The sequence below is a fragment of the Anoplophora glabripennis genome, unplaced genomic scaffold (genome assembly GCF_000390285.2).
Source record: "Anoplophora glabripennis isolate ALB-LARVAE unplaced genomic scaffold, Agla_2.0 scaffold18, whole genome shotgun sequence".
NCBI lineage: Eukaryota > Metazoa > Arthropoda > Insecta > Coleoptera > Cerambycidae > Anoplophora > Anoplophora glabripennis.
In genome coordinates this window covers 997,415-1,020,116 of record NW_019416221.1, presented here as the reverse complement: position 1 = coordinate 1,020,116, position 22,702 = coordinate 997,415, and the positions used below count along the sequence as shown (strand labels likewise).

General features: G+C 34.6%; 1 protein-coding gene across 5 annotated transcripts in view; it reads left to right on the top strand.

The window, feature by feature from the left end:
• LOC108908259 (serine/threonine-protein phosphatase 2B catalytic subunit 2-like) overlaps nucleotides 1–22,702 on the top strand; it is a 147,600-nt gene that overhangs the window by 66,618 nt on the left and 58,280 nt on the right. For all 5 annotated transcript variants that reach the window (XM_018712233.1, XM_018712232.1, XM_018712231.1 and 2 more), the window contains exons 3-5: nucleotides 12,872–12,996; nucleotides 15,393–15,504; nucleotides 22,309–22,454. In XM_018712233.1, coding sequence (XP_018567749.1) covers nucleotides 12,872–12,996; nucleotides 15,393–15,504; nucleotides 22,309–22,454 — 383 coding nt within the window. The remainder of the gene's footprint in view (nucleotides 1–12,871; nucleotides 12,997–15,392; nucleotides 15,505–22,308; nucleotides 22,455–22,702) is intronic.

Sequence of the window (22,702 nt, the reverse complement as noted above, 5' to 3'; positions counted from 1 at the left end):
TGTTCATCGTCTTTAATTCCAGATAAAGCGATCGTTTGCAATCGTAAACACATGCAGTATCGTGTGGATGGTGCATATCGGTAGATTTGGAAGTGCGTCTTCACTTGCCAACTATTCGCCAAAGCTGTGCAAATGGCACACTAACAAAATGTACTAGGCACCTGCTGCAATGCCACGCCGACATGGTCCAATATGTGCCACAGGGCTTCATCTTTGTACCACATATGACATATACATGCCAAAATTTAAACATATAAACAGGGTGTTAGGAGTTTGACTGCCTTGATTTTAACAGACCATAGAATACATTAAAATTAACAAAAAAAAGCCTTATATGACATGTGTCCTAAACTCAACCATTTCCGAGAAAAAAATTATCAAAATCTCCAATTTGATGTACAAAAGTTCGATTAATTAAGGAATATTTGACATAACTGTGTGCATAGAATACCATAAAATACAATGTTTCACTTTTTGAACTTCTTTACGCTTAATTCTAAAAAATAATTAGCGTTATAATAAATTTAAAATTCGATAAAATTCATATCGAGCAATGCGACAACGGCGCGGCGGTTTCTTCACCAATACGCAATTCAGTTGGTATCTGGATTCCACCGTATCGGAGTGTTCGCATGCTGAAGTAATGTTAGCCACCCTGAATATACCGAGTGTAGAAAAATTATGTGATCGATGCGTTCTTGGAAAGTAGTACATCTTAACTATAAGAAATTTTTAGATGTATGTGCTGGGTTCGAGACGACTTGTGTTTACTTATTTACAAACAGATGCGGTATGCAAATGTTCCTCCTTCAGACACGTTCAAAGAACGACGATTTATGATACCTGGGGGACAGTCTGTCTAGCAGTGTAGCAATCAGGAAGGCGTTGCGCTTTAAATAAGTTATTTGTTGCTTATAAGGGACTTTACGGATTTGTCTGGGAACCGTGCATATTCTTTTACAGGAGTAGGTAATCTTTTTAGAGGGAAAGACGTGTCTGTTTATACAGAGTGTATAACATCAAGAGTTACATGAACGCGAGGCAAAATTCCTCGAATAAACAGTTTCTTTATGCCTTGATCTAAATATGCACCATTCCATTTTACAAATGAAACAAAGTAATTATTTTTAATTAAAAAAGTTTAGTTACTTTAAATAAATTACTGGCAATTTTTGTTGGCAATTTGATGGTGGGACACTGAAAAAAATTACCTTAACCTAAAGTTTTCTGTTATCGTTCGGAGTAAAAAATAAGGGTTGAACGTTAGTTGACCTTGAAAATTGCTCAAGGTCAAATCCAATGTCGTCAAGTATTATGCCCCAATAACGCCAACAACTTTTATAGAGGTCATTCTGGCGAAATAGCGGCCTAGAAACTTCGGGAGAGCCACTTGACCTACACGTAACCTGTAGGGGTAATTTTGACCGTACTTAATATTTTCCGTTTTTTTTAAATCCGGAATTAAAAATGGTGGTTCTTATTTGAAAAACAAAGGTTGACCTTGAAATCGACCTTCAAATTAGCTTTAATTTTGCCCGCGTTTTGAAACGCCTTTAATCAGACAAAGTTCCATCGAATTAACTTTACATTTTCTTACTTTGCCGATGTTAATCATAAACTTACCCAGTTCTGCGTATACCTCAACTCTGATGTTTCTGTAAATCCGCTTAATTTTTCACTTACGAGTCTACCAAGTCCCTACATCTTCTCCCATATTTAGTCGACTCATTAGATAATCCGCGAAGGTAAATCGGATTCCCAATTTACAGATAGCTATCTAAACAGACGCCTACTTCCCGGCATCATCCTTTGAAAGTTGGAATATCGTCTCTTTCCCAAGTAGCGTAGTTACGGGGTCCCTGGTTGTTGGCGAATAGTTTGCCGTCGTTTACAGAGTTCATTCGCAGTTAGGAGGCCATGGAGTAAATGGTACATTAAAGCAACCTCCGCTTGGGTGTTGGCAGAAGATAATTTGTTTCGGGAGAGAGAACGAGAGAAGTTTCTAATTAACTGAAACCAAGTAGTACGGTTTCTTCTGCGCGACGGAATCTAATAATATGATGGGTGGTGTTTGGAAAAGTCTGTCTCAATTTTTTGTAATGATTTACCAGCAATCTGCCAAAAAAGTATGGTTTTGGTATATACAGGGTGACTGAAGTTGTCATTCGCGCGCTATACACAATGCGCTCTCCCTCCTATTTTAGTATTAATGTTTTTGCGATAGTGTTTACATTAGTTTTTCAAGTAACAAAAATGACTTATGTGTATAGCTACTCGGAGATGATTGATATCGTTTTAATTAATGGTGAAGCAAGACAACGTTTGTGTTATGCTGAAGCAAGACAACATTTGTGTTAGTTCGTAGAAACTGGGTAAGATTAGCCCAAATGTGTTTACACGTCGGTGTACAAGATTTCGAACAGTTGTAGCATCAGTTATGTCAAATTATTTTATTAATTGAAACCACAAATTAATTTCATTAATTAATAATAATAGCGGCAAAAGCAGTTGAATTTGCTAATATAAAATGGGTGTTATAATTTTTTTTTTGTTTCTTGGGAAGGAAGTTCTTTCAATTATTTGTCCGTTCATTTTTTATTACACTTTGCAGTCGGGTTTTATAGTAGTTACCAGTGTCGTGCAGAAGTGTATTTTTAAATAATTTTCGTACTCTTTTTGATTTTTTTTACAAAATTACAATTTTTTTATATTGTGACTATTTTTTAAATATTTATCATCTGTCATTGTATCATTAGGCATTGTACAGCATTAATTGTTGGTTATATATCGCTCACATAAAATTTCTTCTAATAAAAGTTATAGGGGGGAACGATTAATCGACCGCCAGCGTCAATGCCATTACCATTGCCTGCGTAAAATGCACAACGAAACGACCCGTACCGATAAAGAAGATATATTCGCCCATTCGATGAATAAATCTGCAATTCTAATTAAACCGCTGACCGAGGCGTACGCCGGGGTTTAACAGGGCGGCGAGCATCCCCTGGGTTGATATTTGAATTAGCGTAAATAAAGCTAACGGGCAGAGCACAACCTTTGTTTTTCTCTAAACGGTCTAGCGGGAAGAGAGGGGATAAATTGTTTATTAACAAGTCATTAGTCCCTCGTCGAACGAACGTTACTATCCGCCTTCCAAGGAGACACTCATTTCACACAGTACACTCATTTTATTTTAAAAAAGAAATACCAACGCTAAACAAAATTTTAAGTGAACTTTCAGAGGACAACGATTTGCCAAAAATCAGTAGAAGCAAATTATGGGCCGTCTTACGAGAGTTGAATTTTTGCTGGGAAAAGCAGAACAGGAAGTCAGTTCTTATCGATAAAGATGAAATTATTTGTTGGCGAAGATCCTACTTAAGATCAATTAGAAAATTCCGTGACGAAGGGAGGAATATTTATTATCTAGACGAAACTTGGGTCAACGAGGGATATACTGTAACAAAAGTATGGCAAGATAAAAATGTAAAAAGTTTTCGACAAGCATTTTTGGATGGACTTTCAACAGGGTTCAAGGCACCTTCAGGTAAAGGGCGAAGATTAATAGTGACACATATAGGTAGTGCCAGTGGTTTTGTAGATGGCGGTTTACTTTTATTTGAATCTAAAAATACAGGTGACTATCACGAAGACATGAACGCAGATGTTTTCGAAGAGTATTTTACACAGATGTTGGATCTTATTCCACCGGGGTCTGTAATTGTCATAGATAATGCCAGTTACCATTCACGGCAGACCGAGCGGACGCCTACGACTGCTTGGAGGATAGCCGATATAATTCAATGGTTATCCGGAAAAAAGATTTCTTTTGAAACAAATATGGTGAAAAATTAACTTTTGACACTTGTCAATCTTAATAAAGATCAGAAAAATATGTTATAGATGAAATGGCAACAAATCGCCAAATAACGGTACTACGGTTACCACCTTATCACTGTGAACTTAACCCAATCGAATTAGTCTGGGCGCAGGTAAAAGGAGATGTAGCGCGAAATAATACGACGTTTAAATTAAGTGACGTGAAAATTTTGTTAAAAAATTCCTTGGAACGAGTAACTGCAGATAACTGGCAAAGATGTATACATCATGTACAAAAAGAAGAGGAGAAAATGTGGGAACTCGATAATTTAATTGACGTTACTGTGGAACCTATCGTTATCAATCTAGGAGACGAAGATAATTCATCAGAATATTCAGAGGATGAATTTTAATATACCTACTTTTTTATTTTCTTTATTGTACATTTATACAACACTACATTTACCCACCATAATTTGAATTTTCAAAATACATATATTTTTGTGTGGAATAAAAGTCTATTCATTAAATTTAAATAAATATTTAGATAATAATATTGAATAATTTTATTTGAATTACTAAAAACCCTTTTAACCCGGTTATGATGCTTAAAGTAGCCTCATGTTTTGAAATGCTGTTTTTATATTGTTTACTTATAAGAGAAATGGACCGAGAAATTGAAGCGGCATAGACAAAGACGGACCTGCTACAATTTAGTACAGTCCGATCGCACAAAGTTTTTTTAAAAGTACACCTCATCCTATACCGATAATACATAATATAAAAATATTGAATATAAGCACTAGTACTACATTTATTTACGATTTGCATACATAATAAGCTTTTCTTACTCTCTTTCATTTCTAAACATACTATAAAGACGTCAATGAAATAAATATATTTACAAATAAAATTTAAAAAAAGTTCGGTTAGTTTCTGAATCGTCCTCGTATATGAATAAATGAAATGCGTGTTATGGTTATTATTAATTTCAATTTGTTACCTGTTAAAGAAACGGTGCATCTTCGTGTATTACGAACAATTTCGGTGGCTTCAAATTGGAAACTTAGCTGCTAAGTTCGAAAGTGGGAGGCCGAAACTTTTGAGACGCACTTCACGGACTTTAACTTCGGTTATGGCGATAAAACACACTTGTTTTTGCGATGTAACTAATGGGACGAGTCGAGGTAATTTAAAGTTGGAACACAATATCCGCCGCGACGCTCCCCAGAGTTGGAAACGTCTCCGAAGGTAGACGGACGGCTCCCTCGCGGATAAAATTCTTGATATATGAAGCCGCGTATGGCGCACGTAACTTAAAAGTAAATAAAAACATCCGTAACTCCTTACCGCTTTCGTGGAAATGGCGTCCTGGCGTGTTATTATCGTGGACGTTCGCGATATGTCATGTTCTGACAGCCAAGTTTTTATGGCCTACCCGCGGAGTCTTTTATTGTCCGCTTTAATAATGGGACAGCCACGTATAACTCTGACTGAAAGAGGTATAATAAAGTCGGACTATATCGGAACGAAAATACAAATGGATATCGATGGAAATGTATTCGTTGAAAAGAAAATGTATGCTTCACAATTTTTTAAAAGACCAATGATGAACGGGTACGTAGTTCGCAGAGTAGTCGTTTCCCTAAATGTCATTAATTATATTGGCTAGTATTTTTAAATCATTTTATATGTACAGGGTGTTAATGATCAGTTTTGCCAAACTTTAATGGCGTATTCTACCCATGAAAATAATCAAGTTTTGCCCTATAAAAATTTTTTTATACGACGTTTCCCTACTGAGATACAGGGTGTTAAAACTTTCAAATATTTATATTATTTTTCCTGTAATTTCATTGGCATAAAACATTGAGTGATAAAATTTGAGGGATTACATTTTTTAGTAGGGACTATTTTTTCACGGATAACTTATTCCAAAGTACACTCCAGTGGCGTAGTTATTAAGGAAGTAGGGGACCTTTTTTGAAAAAAAAAAATTGTACGCCTCTGGTTTTTTAAATAATTTTAAATGTTTTTAAAATGTACAATCAATTTGTGGCAATAAAGTATTCTTGTAAAGTATTTGTAAAATGTACTGGTCTTTAGATAATTGGGAAAATTATTTAAACAAGTGGCGTTCGATTTTTTTTCAAAAAAGGTTTCCTACTCCCCCAATAACGACGTCACTGGAGTGTATTTTGGAATAAGTTAACCATGAAAAAATAGTCCCTACTAAAAAAATGTCATCCCCCAAATATCACTGAATTTTTTTCCAGTGAAGTAACAGGAAAAATAGGGAAGCGTCCTCAAAAATTTTTATGGGGCAAAAGAATACACCATTAAAGTTTGGCAAAACTTATCATTAACATCCTGTATATCCCAAATAGGGACATTTCCCGATGCACATACCTTCAAAACTCTGTTTTGTCCTGGCCTTGTTCTCGGGTTAGGCCCTGTGTGGGCAGACCCTCTACCAGAGCCCCTAGGCCTTCCCTGATTTTCATTTCGGTTCTTGTTAGTTTTCCTCACAATCAGACAATGTAATAGAATACACATTTAATGTTTAAATAACCTCCTGAATTGCAAGATTGACTACCTCCAACTTATGAGTAAAATAATTCGATTTGTCCATCGAATGAATCTTTTAATGCAATCTATGATTTTAATTAAAACTCAAACTGTGACATTATGATATTTAAATAGTATATGTAACTGGGCAGATCATTTACCTAGGGATTTTTAGTTAACAGTACCAATCGTGCAATGTTGGTTGCATAAGTTCGGCGATCACGTAGCTTGTAATCATTTATGCAGACGCTGTGTATGGAAATGACAGCTTAATTGCTCTTCTCAGTAAGTATTTACCATTTTAATAAGTTTCGTTACCTAATTTTTTTAAGAAATATTTATCGGCTTGTCAACCTGCACGGCGATGCCTGAAACAGACGTTAATTAATTAATTAATTATTATTACGAGAAGAACTCGACTGTAAACTTCCGCTGCAGCTCGGGAGCACCGTGACGTTACATTTCAGGCTCCAAAGTAATCAATTCGGAAGCGATCGGCCTTCACCTAATTTTCAAGAGGTCACGTTCCAAGTGAGCACCAGTTTAATTTATTAGATGCGATGAAGGCAGTAAATTCGTGTAAGCGGCTAAGTCGTGTAGACAGTAACAGTCTGACTGTTGCCAGAGATATCGCGGTTGCCGGGGAAGTAATGGAAAACCGTCGGCGAAGAACACGACGGCTACGCCAAGCGCGTACTAAAGGCTTCGACACAGGACGCGACGTTCAGCGATTTTTGCCTCGGCTCTTATTAGACCCCATCTGCCATATGCATTTCGTTTATGGTATTGCAAACGGCAATGTATTGGCGGTCAGCATCCTTGTGAAGAATTGTTGAAAGATACTCAAGTTACGTAAACAAAAACATTCCCATCCTTAGCTACTAATGCCTACTTTTAATGTGTTTATTTCTCAAGCCCAACGGCCCTTGCTCATAAATTAAAATGCTTATAAACATACGGAGGTATATTGTAGCACTAAGCTTAAGAGAGAATTTTAGTTTTTAATCTGATTTGATACAGAATAGATGTGCTATCTGAATAAGTGAATAAACAATATCTTTTAATTATTAAAGTGTTAGTTCTACCCATAATCCCAACAAGAATGTTATCCAGATTACATTATCCCGCATCGTACGATGTTTGGTACGATGGTTTGGTTTGGTTACATCAGCATGTTAGTGAAACTGAGAATTTTTAAAAACGTACCGCTGATAGACACCCATAAAGGGCTACTCCTCAAAAGAAAGAACAGGTGCTAAACGAAATCGAAGATAGCCCTACAATAAGCACTAGGAAGATTGCTCATACATTAAATACTAGTCATCCAACAATTTGGAGGATTCTTAAAAATAAATAAATCTTAATACAATTGTTGTTAAGTAAGCAATTAGATATCTAGCTAGTAGTAGTGACACAGGTACTTTACAGTTTAGTAAATTGTCTCTCAAAACGTACCTCTCACGACTCTTGACTACCTCAACAAAAAATGACTGGAAGCCAAAACAGTTCATTCTAGTTATTTCTACTCTCGCGCAGATGGCGCGGCGCCTCGAATCAGACAAGTCGATGCGTTACTACGAAAACATGTTATCTCATATTTAGCTTGGAAAACATACTAGCTCAGATCTTTAAGAAAAAACATGGTAGCTCAAACAAAATTAGTTTGACTAGAAATTTAAGTTGGCTGCATTGGCGCTGAAATGCACATTGAATGATTGAAACCGCAACTTATATATTTTTCAAAAAGTAAGGAGTATTTATGGTCAGGTACATTGTTTATTTTATTTTTTTCATTCAACATTTTTCAATTAATTTTGTTAACTTACTGTTATAAACGACAAAATTGTTAATTAAAAAAATAGAATTAGAAATTACTCGACGTTTTTTGAGATAACAAATTATTAAAAAAGTAATGTAAGCCTTGATATATATAAATGTCTATTATTACTAAAAATTATTCGATTTTATACAAGTTTACTTGTATGAATAAAATAAATGATATAAAAATTAATGCACACTAATGCGGACTCTAAGGAGCCTGCAATAAAAAGGATTATATAGTGGACCAGGCTAGTCCCCAAACTCTGGGTCCGAATCGTTCTTACTGCACCTCAATACAAACAGATGGCTTTTTAAAGGGAAGGTAACCGCGTGCTTGCATAGATTTTGAAAATAAAATGCAGGTATGCGACACCTTTGTTTATGATCTGCTGGATATCGATGCGACGGGCGCAGAGCAGATGATATGCACGTGGACGATTCCGCGGTTCCCCGTGCACACAAGTTTATCGTACATATCATTCAACTTTATACATTATATTTATATTCTGGTTATTATGTTAACTCTGTCAATGAAATTTTATGAATGAATTATGTTTTTCTACAAATTCTAAAAATTAATAGCGCACTAACCGATTTATAGTCAATACTCTTACTTTTATTCTAAAATTAATTTTATATGCCTTAATGCGGGCTCCGAATAGACTGCAATAAAAAGGATTATAGTGGACCAGACTAGGCTCCAAATCCCGGCTCCGAATCGTCTTACTTGGACAATAAGCCCGTGTAGAACAGCTATACCTGGGTTGTCTTGGCAATTGCTGTTAAGTCTTGCTTTGTACACACAGCTTTGTATTTATAAATGCAAAATTAAAAATATCAAACATTTTTAAAACGGAATTAATTAAAATTTCGTTACAAAATATTGATGTAGGATTGATAGGGATGTTTTATTGGTAAGATAAAGTAACATATCAAACTGCATCCGTGATCGGTCTGATCGCAAAGCTGCCTCGTCCTGTTTCACGTCGCCAGATCGCTGACCGCCTTCAGTCCGGCGAAGCCCTTAGTGTAACGACATGACCATTCGCCAGATAACCACTTTAGCATATTCGTGCATAAAATTACAGCGCCGCGCCGCGGGTTCCGTGATTAAGTGCAATTTTGTTTTAAAATTTTCAGGAAATAATCGCCGTAGATTTTAATCGACGTGGAAAAAAGTCGGCTGGGACTCGCCCAAGTTATTTTAAAACCAAAGCAACAACTCGTTAAGTAACGACCCACCTCTAAACGGAGGAAGTGGAATTATAACTCTGGAACTTCACAAACAAATTAAGGAACGCGAGTCATCGGTTTTAGATGTGGGAAAATGCCCCCTGTTTATTTTTTTATCCTTGCAGCCCCGTCCGAGTATTGTAATTTACTTATTCAGCCTCTGTCACGATAACAGGATATTTATTGTAGTTTTGCTTATAATGGTATATGTACTTTTAAGTACACTGAAAGAACTTTTTATTGTTAGCAACATACATCGTTAGCCGCAAATGATTGCCTTGTTAAAAATGACTTGTCAAATCGGTATTTACAGTATAGAAAAAATTAAGCTTTTATCGGGATACATATAATACATCCGTGTAATATTTATTTGTGGGTATCATTAAATATGACTTGTAGGCTTGTGACGGAAAAACTTTTAAAACTTTATTTCCTATTTACCACCAGAGCTATTTTATAGAATGTCTAGTTTTTAAATGTAGGAAAAAGTATTAGATACGAATATTGATTTGCCGCTCCTACACACTAATTTACCTTATGCGCCTTTTAACCTGTCGTTGAGTTCATATCTAGCGTATTTAAACATTGACAGTATAAAAATAACCAAAATGTCCAGGTTCAACATTTTTCTGCCCTTTGCCACCCTCGTAATCGTGGAAAGACTGGAGCCAATCGGATCACCCCTGCGCCCAGCGACCGAACATTTCTTACACTTTGTAAGTTTGTACCCCCTATTTTTCTAACATCTACCGTTACACTGTCGATTTCTTAAATATTTCCAATTTTAAAACTCAACCTATTTTGTTCGCTAGCTAATTCATTTTAAATTATTATTTATATTACTCGCGTTTATCCATATTTTCTTGAAATTAAATTAAAAGTCAAATTATTTTTAAAATGTGCATTTCTTGCCCCCCACCCAAACCTATTTTGGAATATTTTGCCTCAATTATATTCTAGCGATAAATCAACTTTGCCACAGCGTTGACTCACCCTGTATACGTTACGATTCAATAAAAAATTGCAATTTTCAATTAAAAACCTGAGTTTTCTATTAAAATATATTTCAGAAAAATTCAATCAATTTTTTATAATAACATGTATCACATTTTCAATTTTTTTCAATTTCGTCTATACTTCATATTCTTTACTAGAAAATTTAAACACCCTCGCATTTTAGGAGCAAATCATTTTAGCGTCCTAGCCATTTTTTCTGTTTGGTTGATTCAAAATTGTACAAAAATAGAACAAAGCACTTCTGTTTTCAATTTGGCAACTTTCACATTAGTTTGTTCTTGTTTCTCTCTTTGATTTAAACTGACAATTTGTTTTCTGCTTTTAAAGATGTCTGTGTTTACTAGAATGCTGCCTTGTGACTACGACTAAATAATTTTTTACGAACCTACATAAAAATGATCAATATTTTTGCATGTATCTATTCAAAAACCAGCCTTTATCATTAACATAGACTATGTGTGCCATTTTAATTTGCTGATTATATTATGTATTTTGATCAATTTACTCATCTTGTCGTCTTTCTCGTAGTTTCAACAAAATAAATTCTATGGGTTCCACATTTTTTCTTCCTCTTGTCGATATTAATTTACTTTCATATATTTTTGCATTATTATTATTAAGTATTATATTTTATTTTTGGCTACGTATCTGTAATAAAAATGTGTTAATGCATCATAATTGATATTAAATAAAATGTCTTTGTCGTGTGAATAAAAAAAAGCTCTTGTAAACTGACATCTTAAATTTCGTCGAAGACGAACATGCTTGCTGACGCGAGACAAAACATTGTCTTGATGAGAGAGACAGACTGATTTTGTCGTTGTTTATTATTATGATTCACGGCGAAAGAACCGCTAAAAACTATTTTAACAGTCCCAATTATGAAATTAATACATGGACCAGTCTCTCGTCGTGGGAGTTGGGTCGGAGATTTTTTTTTGGGCGATAATTTATACGTAATGAATTTACGGATTTTTAAACACATGATTTTATTAGTCACGGTCCAATAAAAACCGGTGCTCTGGCCAATTTCGTATCCCTAGTTTTTGGCACGGATCGTGACAACAAAATCTCGTCTATTGTGTGTCGGGAAGAGGATTTCCTAGAAAATGATAAATCCTATATACTTGCCACGTTTCGCAGTTACCTCGTGAAGCATTCCGCTGGTGTTCAACACATTTTTTGCCGTTACGTCAAAATCGTGTCGTGGTAGGAGTGCTTTTTCTTATCCTACGCTTAGCTCTACCGCAAATCAACTGCAATGACTGGCATATGTTTTATTGAATAAAAGTATACAGAGTTTTAGATGCGCATATTATTGGCTTGTTTTCTCAAATTCCGTCTTGTGGGAACTGATTTTTTTTACTTATTTTTCGTAAATTTGCACAGTTTGATGTGTGCAGATAAATCATTGCGATATAACTGTGCAGTTAAAAGTCGCTACGATTTATTTCGTTCACAGGTCAGAAATATCTGCAAACAAATAGTTTTCCATCCAAAAGTTACGTAAATCTGCACAGTTTGGTATGTGCACATAAATCATTTCGATTTAACTGTGTCGTTGAAAACCGCAACGGCTACGATTTATTTCGTTCACAGGACACAAATGTCTCTGAAAACCAAACGATTTTCCATCTACACGTAACTCAGCACAGTTTAATACGCACAGTTCAATCATTGCAATTTAACTCGCTACGGTTTATTTCATTCACAGGGCGAAAATGTATGTGCAAACCAAACTATTTCCTATCCGCACGTCTCGTGAATCTGCACAGTAAATTATGTGATTTAACTGTGCCTGTAAAAATAGGTACGATTTGTTTCGACCACACGGTACAAATATCTATGCAAATCAAACTGTTTGTCATCCGGACATGACAAATCTGCAGTATTTGAACTGCGCAGATAATTGATTGCTATTTAACTGTGCCGCAAAAAAATCAGTACGATTTATTTCGACGGCACAGCACAAATTTATGTGCAAATAGAACGATTTCCTATCCGGTCGTAAATCCACACAGTTTGATTGCACAGGTAAATTGTTGCGATTTAACTGTGCCGTAAAAAATCAGTTCGACTTATTTCGACCACATCGCATAAATATGTGTACAATTAAAACGAAATCCGGACATTACATAAATATGCACAGTTTAATCTGTATCTTTATGTGTATGATTGGATGGTATTATAAAAATTGCTGCACTTTCCGTTTCTGTACGCATCCAATTTGATATTTCAAATATAGTTGGCACTATGTTTGACTGTTAATAAGAACACTCTGCAGAAACAATTGCAGATAATAATTTAAACAAATGAAGCCATACATAACTGTATGTTTTTTATATTTCTATCACTTGTACAATGTTTTGGTACTTTTAATTCCTCGTAATGATTATTTTTTCTCTTGTTTCAGTATGTGGAGATATACACGGACAATTTTATGACCTTATGAAGTTATTTGAAGTAGGAGGACCACCCGCTAGTACAAAATACCTTTTTCTAGGGGATTACGTTGATAGAGGATATTTTAGTATAGAGGTAAGAGATACTATTCAGATAATTCCTTTAAGAGGTAAAACTTCTCTTGAATAGAAGTATGGAATAAATTCATTATTGCGAAAACTATAAAAGTTCATGATATTACCTTGGGCATGTCGAATTAATTGTTAAAAGCATATTTATATGTATTCAGATGAGGCCATTGAATTTTTCTAATTAGAACTATAATTTTTGTTTAGAAAATTATGAATATAACGAGCCTTCAAATAAAAACGTGGTCAAGTTGGTTCTGAAAATTTGGACGTAGGGCGTAGCGTATAGCAAATGAACTTAAACGTCATCTGTCAAAGCGCTGTATCGCCGCTTTCTTATTGAATCTGACAGCTGCTATACAGCTCGTTGAGAAATGAGGTTAAGTTGGTCGCTATAAGCTACGCCCTACGTCCAATGTGTCAGAGCCAACTTCGACCACGTTTTTATTTGAACGCTCGTTATTTCACACTTTTGTTCCACACATATCTACCTTCTTACTTACATAAGCAATATATGTTTATGCAAATTTATTTAAAAATTATTGTAGTTATCAATAATTTAATTTAATTAACATATATTGTACTTTCTGTATCACCTCTTTTGTAACTTAAAGGTGTTTTCATTTAAAATCTCTTTTCTGTGATACCGATTTTCTTTGAAAGCGTCACGTTAATTCTCTTGAAAAAAAAATTTCTCGGCATTCTGGAATTTTTTAGTATTGTCTTATTATAATAAAAGAATGAAAAACTACAAATCATCATGAATACTGGTTTGTACTCGATCAATGGATATGAGCCTGTATAGTTTAACAGTCGTTTGTTGTATTTTATATTCTTGTGCATTACACAACAAATATTTTATAGAAACTTATCGCGAAATTGCATTTATGTTGGTGGTTATACTCCATGGCCTTGGGGACGTATCAGCGACGTCATTTTTCTTCATTTATTATCGCTGTACCGAGATAAGCTGTCGAAAAAGAAAATTGGATAAAGGAAATACGAGGATATCCTTTTTTTTACTGTCGAGACGAAACATCTTTATTTAAAATCGATATTTCGCTTCCATCCAGTGGATGTGTACTTTTTTTGATAGTAGGTAAATGTACGTGCATAAAATTCTTTATTTCTCTCTTTTTGTTCGGATATTATTCTAACAAACAAAATTGTTGCTCATCCATTTTAATGTTAAAATTGTTGGGCTGCTTTTCCAAGACTGAGATTCTTTTACTTATTCAGAAAAATTATGTTCGCTCGGTTATAGATCAGGTCGGCGAGGGAGCTGTTACAGTAAATTTTCTTCAGTTGTTATTCTTTGTTTGTGCGCATTGCTGTCTTTGTGTTTAATTTTTTAAGGTTTAGAGAGTAATTAACAGCATTAGAAAAAAAAAACAGAAAAATATTTTAAGTTTTCACATTTTAGCAGCACAACTTTGTCCACTTCATATTCCTGTTATTTATTATATGTTTTGACCTATTACGATTATACTTCTTCATTATTTAATAAACTGTTAAAAACTATAGACTTTCATAGATGAAAGCTTACCTATAATAAAAATGATTAAGAAGACCGCTTTTGCATAACAAATATATTTGTTTATAGTTGTATTTCATAAACAGATGTCTATATAGGGTGTGTACTTAGTAAGCAAAATAACGCAAATTTAATATTTCGTCGCTTATTATGAGAGAGAATTTAATTATGCGGAATTAATTCAAATATTATCGCGCAAAATGTAATTCCCCATATGTGTAAAAAAATTCAAATCACATTAACACTGCTCGAATTGCATTTTGTGGAAAATCAATATTTAGTATAACGTAAATTATAAATTTAATCATTGGGTTTACTGCTATCGGAGAAAAATTGGCGTGGCGTTGAATTTGTAACTTGTCGATCAACATAAAAAGATATTTGAATTTGGAATTATCAAAAATAAACGTAAATGTCGAAGTATTCATTTGGGATGTCATTTTTAATTTATTTACAATAATGAACTGAATTTTGAATTTGGAACATTTTTTCTCGAGATACATATTTCTTTTGATTGCTCGATAACCGTTGTCCAAAAATTGTTCATGTTGTCTGAAGATCTTGAAACTAGAGACTTAATGCTTCAAAATTCTTTTTTGTTTATCGCGATACGACCATTTTTCACTGATATACAACCTTCCGAAAATCTCTTAAAAATCATTAAAATTCGTTGTTCCTTTAATTTTCTCCAGTAGTGTATTTTAAAACGCCTTTTAGATTGGTCAAAAGATTTTCCGAAAAGATAATCCAGTTTTGAGAACCCGTTTCTCCATTTCGTTGACCTTCGAGCCCGCTTATTGTAAGAGATACACCCTATATACCAGCAAGGCATTTTAAATTGATATTCGTTTGTTTAATTCTGTTGACAGTGCGTGTTGTACCTGTGGGCGCTGAAGCTGTGTTATCCTACAACCCTTTTTCTCCTCCGTGGTAACCACGAGTGTCGCCATTTAACAGAATATTTCACCTTTAAACAAGAATGTAAGTGTACTTTTATATGGTATTTATAATCTAATGTCGTACGTTTTTCTGCATGCTCAGTATTGGTTGCGTCGAATATCTCGCAGGTTTTCTATTAGAAACCAGAAGTCGGGAGAAATTTGTACAGAAATCAGATGATTTAATTTTCGAAGAAAGACGTACCAAACAATAGATGGCGTGTTGTGTTTTATATAGCAAACAATAGATGGCGTGTCGTCTTCTCTTTGAAGATAATAGATGGCATTGCCAAAGCCAATGCTTTTATGCAGAGCATAATGGCTATTATATACAAATTTCTAAGTATTGCAAGAAGTTTATCTATAAACGTTCAATTCTTCTTAGAAAGTGACAGTAATACTTACTTCTAGTTATTTACAAACATTAAAAATGCCCATAAATATAAATATATCATTTTTAATACGTGCTTCCAGCTGTTTTTTCTGCGACAGTCGAATTAAAGTGAAAAATATATTTTCATTAAACATTGTTTAAAAATTTACTTTTCGTAGAACAGTCACGGAAAAATGGATGTGAAAATAGGCAAAAACGTTTCTTTATACAGTATACTTGCTCAAAAACTAGCAATTTTTGGTCAAATTTTGATTTGTATCTTTTGATTAGTAGTTTATTAAGCTTTTCTTTAAATTAAAACATTCAGAAATGTATACATGATTAAACTACTGTACCTTAAAAATTATTGTAGTATTTCTAGCCCGTGAAAAATTTCATGGTATTTTTGAAACTCACAAATACAGCGAGCGCGGAAAAGTTAATGAAAAATTTATTGCTACTAAAACTTGTTATACTGTTCCGAAATTAAAGTCAGATTTACGCGATACCTAAGTAACTTTGTTTATAGTAATAGTCAGATCTACTCTAGTTTAATGATTTTAGTCATAGGCCAAAACATAGCTTATAATTTTAAAGCATGTGTGGGGTAATTGTCAGCTGTACTAGGTTGTGGTCCTAAATTCAACCATTTCCGAGAAAAAAAATTATCAAAATCTCCAACTTGATGTACAAAAGTCCGATTAATTAAGGAATATTAACATAAGTGCGTGCATAGAATACCATAAAATACAATTTTTGTCAGTTTTAACTTCTTTAGCGTTGTAATCTGTTGGTATCTGGAATTGGACCGTGTCGGAATGTTTTTTGTGTGCCACTATTTCCTTTTTTTTATGTGTTTTCCACCGATTGCGCGAAAATTTGATCGAACGTGTCGTGCGTGCATCGAAAATGGTGGACATTTTGAGCATATGTTGTAGTTTGTTTTGTAATTGTGCCTTTAAAAATTACTGAATTTTGCTTTTTGGTAAGTCCCTAAATTATTTTTAATACGTATGATTATTTGGACGACGTAGATCTTTGGGTATTTTAATTACATATTTTTCAAATTCATAATTTGATTAAAAGTTAAAGTTCCTGTTTTAAGAGATTCATAAGTACTAAAATTCGAGCTAAAATTTAAGCACAACACTATCTTCGTACTACAAAGTCGATACAGTTTTTATTTTATTTATTTAAAAACTGGAAAACAGTCGTCTTGAAATTTACTTAATGTTTCACAATAATAGTTGTTTACATTTTTTCCATAGGACAAGTCTGCCGCGTGCACACGTAGTGTGCTTCAGCTGTGTAGCGCTGTTGTCGCTTCGTGATGAAACTCCCCAATATTAATACTATATACAACTTTTTATGATTACTCTATCTTATGCTGAAGTTATGGCAGTCATACTTCTTACACCCTGTATAAAAATGGACAACTTTCTTTGAGATTGTGAGTTGAGATAGAATTGAAATTTCTAAAACAATTCCAAACACGAATTTCTACCCAAAAAACGACAGCAAAATAAAATAATTATAAACATCATAGGTTATTTTTTACCTATGATTATGTTTTATTTAAAAAATGTGCACGAGATTCCAGAGTAGGGTAATGACTAGAATAAGTCCAGCTATTATTAAATGTTTTATTTACTTTTTTCGAGTTAAAAATAACCTCCCTATTCCTACGCACTGATCATCGGGTTATTGCGGAGAATATTAACAGAAATATCACCTGGTTTACAGCAAACTGAAGATAATATAAACAACAAAGATGAATGTTTTTTCGAAACACAGAAAATTAGAAATTATCCAACTTTTTCTTGGATCCAATTCTGCGACACATTAATACCGGGTGATTCAGAACTTATCGAAAATAAACTTTTTTAATGTACAGGGAACTCTTACAAATATACAAATTTGTAAAAAAAAATCAAAGAGCAGTTCGAAAATGATTTAAAAATACACTTCTGCCACTATAAAACCTGACCTTGCGCAAGGCAACGGATGCAGCGGCGACCGGCACGGCGGCAAAGTGTTATAAAAAATTAACGAATAAAACATTGAAAGTATCTTTTCCCAAGGAAAGAAATAAATCAAATTTTATAACACCTATTTTATATCAGCAAATTCAACTGGTTTTTGACGTACCTACTTGATGTTACAACGCCTGTTAAAAATTTTGTACACCGATGTGTAAACACATTTGGGCCCGTCTTACCCAGTTTCTACGAAATAACACAAATGTCTTGTTTCACCATAAATTAAAACGATATCCATCAACTCCTGAGTTGCTATACACGTAAACTATTTTTGGCACTTGAAAAAACTGATGTAAACACAATCACAAAAACGTAAATACTTCAGTATTTGGAATCGTCTGGGGCCAGGTGGAGAGGGATCGCATTTCAATTTAATATTTTTTTTCTCTGAAACTAAGAATTTTACAAAAATTTTTTTACTATATTGACCCATCGATTCCCAATTTTTTTTATGAATCACCCTGTATAACTTAACGCAACTGGGCGAGAGAAAAGATTATTCAGAAACGGTTATTAGACTGATCGAAATAACTTATTTAGAGGGAGAAAAAAAAGACAGTTTATTTTTGTATTTTTTTCCGTAGAATTGAATGGTGTAATCAGTTTTTGACTTTTTTTAAATTTAAACAAATCAACAATTACTGAATAATTTATTGTTGCAAGTCATTTTTTAAATTTTTTGCATTTTTGAGCATGTTTTTGAACTGTTATTACAGATTTTTTTATTTCACCAAAAAGTATATGTCAAAACGAAAAAAATGAATAGGCAGGACTCTGTACGATGATTTTTCTAAATAGAATTTTTCTTTGAAAAAAAAATGTTTCATACCGGAAAAAATGAATATCTCGGAAACTTCTTGATTTTTTTATTTAAAATTTTGCAATTATTTAAAACACAGAAAGGTATCCTTTCACCAAGTTTCGTCAAAATTAAATTATTTTTGCGGAAATGAGAAATAAATAACGAAAAATCAGAAAAAAAAACTGTTTTTCGCATTTTTTTCGGAAATTTTGAGGATATCTTAAAAAGTGATATCTACAAAAGTTGTAGATTTTTGCATGGCCTACAACTTTTGTATTGGATACTTTTTTGTTTGACGTCAACTTTCGCCAGAAATCCCAGTGATACAATTTTTCATAACTTTTCAACCCCCCAAATCAACCCTCCGCCACCACTGCTCACGCATTTATTTTTTTTAGGTTTATTATAAGCCCTTTTACCATTTCCACTTATAAAAGTCCAGGTAACAATAATTTTTTTTTCTCCAGGTGTAATTTGGTTGGACTGTATGTTTGCCGACAACAATCGGAACGGTGTATTTTGTTTTATGGGATTTTATTTAGTAAACGTTGAAAGTGAGGTTGATATTCATGGCTTTATGGTTTGCTTTTCAATTTGGTCCCTGAAATTCCGCCGTTCCGTCGCATGTTAAAAGTAACGTTTAATACAGCAAATTTGAAAAATCTATTACGGTAATGGAAGAATATAATCCGGCCGCAATTGTTACAGTTACCGAAGAAGCCTCCATACATGGGTTGCGTCTGTTACAAAGAGAATACCCGGCATCAATTTTGGATAAAAGGTCTTTGTGGTCTACTTTAATATCACTCAGAAATATCAGGGTTTTCCAGCCCCACATCCCTCATCAAATTTACTCGGTAAATAAGAGTAGAAGAGTAAAAAGATACGGCACCGTCCCCTCTCCACACCACCCCCTCGTCTGCGACTTATGCAGGGCACCAGAACCCGACCGAATAGACGAAAGTACTGAAAGTAATAAATCAGCGTTGAGACGCGAACGGCTACATCAATCTAAATAAAATATCGATATACAATAAAAAGCGACAGGGAAATGGGGGGCGGGGAGGACCTCGGGATAGTGCGAAAGATATTTAACGGATGTTGAACATAAATACTCAATTTTACTTTTGATATTCAATATTATGAATAATAAAACGCCGCACTATGACACGGTCGTTTTTTATGCCTTCTCTTGCGGCGGGCGATGAGAAATTTTGTTGGCATCGACGTAGCTTCCACGCATGATGTCATACGCACACAGGGCGTCTGGTAAAACACGGGCCAAATTTCTACGATGAAAATAAAGTTCGTTTTTAAAAAAATGCCAACAGATTGCACTTCTTTAGCATTAGCTAGAAATCTTTGACCTGCCCTTATTGTTCTCGGACTAGGTTCTGTGGGGGAGAACCAGCTATCAGAACCCTAGCCCCAAGTTAACTATAAAAGCATCCCCGCTGCTTATGGAGATTAGAATCAACAATTAGAACTGAAATCAACGAAATCAACAGCAGGACGGGTCTAGGAGTTAAGATAGCGGTTCCGCCCCCACAAAGCGTGGCCCGAGAACAACAAGAACAGGTCAGAGATTCCTGGCTAAGGAAGTGCATTATAAGTCTTTAACTATGGCATAATCCGAAAAACCACCTAATTACACTGTTTTTTTTTTTGGAAAATATAGGCTAAAATTTGATTTTGAAACGCCCTTTGACGCCCTGTACCTAAAAAATAGAAGACTATAGGTCCATGGGCCATGGGAAAATATCGTTCAGCCTCTGAATTCACGATAGTTTTTCCAAAACACCTTTAGCAGAGTTGTTTTATCCAGGCAATATCTAGTTTGTTGTCCAGATATTTTACAAACTCCCTATATCTTGTTCAGCGCTATCCCGAGGAAAATTTTTCATTCCCTTCCATTGCCATGAAAACGGAAACGATAAACCGAAAGAAAAATGGACGAGACCGCACACGATTTTTTTTTTAACATCGTAAGTTACGTCTTCGCATAAAAAGATAATAGAAAGGCAGATTTCCAGCCAGCGAAATTCACAACGCGATTCATATCATTTTCCCGTACTATGCACGGGGGGAAAATTTCAATAAGGCATTTCCTTTTGGTATTGGCAATAAGGCGCCACGCCTTCTTTTTATCTTTATTCGCGTTCGAGAATCCCACTTCTGATTTCTGAACGGGAATTCCGTCGCAGCGCGCTATCGATTCCATTCATTCGGGGGTATTAAATAAATCAGGTCCCATCAAATAGATATTTCAGAGCGGCATCTCCGTTAAATGCGCATATAAAGAAGTTTTAACTGAAATCAAGTCGTCCGTGAGAACGCGCGAAATCACAAAGGCGGGGAATATGGATCTTTTTTAATGACGGTCCTGATATAGTTACAAGTTAACCGTCTTCTTAGTAAAGAAAACCCAAAATGAAACATTTATTTAAGTAAATCTTAAATTACACAAGTTATAATAATAATAATATCTCTACTCCTCATTCTAACTACGAGAATTAGCCCAAAAGTCAGAGACTTGTGCGGGAGAGGAGGCGGCATATTATTACGCAGGCCGCATTTGCGCCCAGGAACGACTTATGTTGGTAGGCCCTAACCACCATTCAGTGCAGGAATGAGGAAAACCTCATTAATTAGGGGGGTGGTCAAATGCCAACCGGTGTCAATCTCTCACATTGACCCAAGCCAACATTCTTCCACCCTACCATACCTGTACAGAGGGTGCCAATCCTCCGTACAAGTATAGCTAATCTACGGTCTACCGGCCGCGGGATTCGAAACCCGGGCAGATCGACACATCGATTTACCTAAGTACTGACGCCTTAAACCGTGCGGCTATCGACCGTGTCGATTAATGAAGCCTGTTATGCAAAAAAATTGAATTATAATGAAAATTGCTGACGTAGCTTTGTATCTCTTCATAATGAATTAAACAAAACTTTGTATAGTGTTTCACAATTTTATTTGTTATTTTCGCGAACGGCCTCTTTCTTCTAAGCCTCTTCAACTTTATTTAATTAATAGATATATTTAATGCTGTATTCAAGTGAAATATGGTAGTTTACACGAATAGCAAGATGGTAGATATATCAAAAGGCGTAGCGCAAAATTACCATTGTTACCATTTTTAAATATCGACTAAACTGAAGAATCAGTTACGGTAAAATGAATGCCAGCTAATGTCAAATATATACTCTGTTGTACGTAAAATATATCGAGTTCAGTTTACGTAGAGCAAAATTCGATACTGGGCTAATTGATGCTGAAAGCAAATTTGTAAACAAAATTAAATTAGCAAATTTAAATCAGGGTAAATAATTTGTGAAGCTGGACGTCATAAAATTTAACGTCTATCGAATTATGGAACATTAAATATTTGTTAGTCTGCAATCTGCATAATTCCATTATTAAAATGAACCGGCATAGAACAAAAATGTTTGTAAAAATAGATCTAAGTAGTATTTTCATATTTCCGTTATTTTTAATCGTAACGGGACGATGATTTATTCACTTGGAACATCGGAAAAGTTTCCTCTGTACAGTTTCCGGTGCTTTTTTAATTATTTTTTTTATATGTCTCTATGCTATTCATCAGAAAGCGTTTGTTTTCTTTTTCAGGTAAAATAAAATATTCAGAACGTGTATATGAAGCGTGTATGGATGCTTTCGACTGCCTGCCGCTAGCGGCGCTAATGAATCAACAGTTCCTCTGCGTCCACGGCGGTTTATCACCAGAAATACATAATTTAGATGATATACGAAAGGTAAGTTCATTTTTCGTTTTATTATCATCAAATAGATCTTTAATAACGGAAGCAATGATGTTTCTCTGTTGATTAAATTGGAATAATAGACAAACGAGTTAATTTAAATTGACATAATTCAAGTTAAGTCCTGCTTTTGTCCCCAGAAGTATTGCGTTGTCTTAATTTATTTAAAAAATGTGTATCTTTTGCTGAGGGTTGCTTTCGGTGTGCAGCAAAATGAAACTCTCTCTCAACGGTAAAATAAA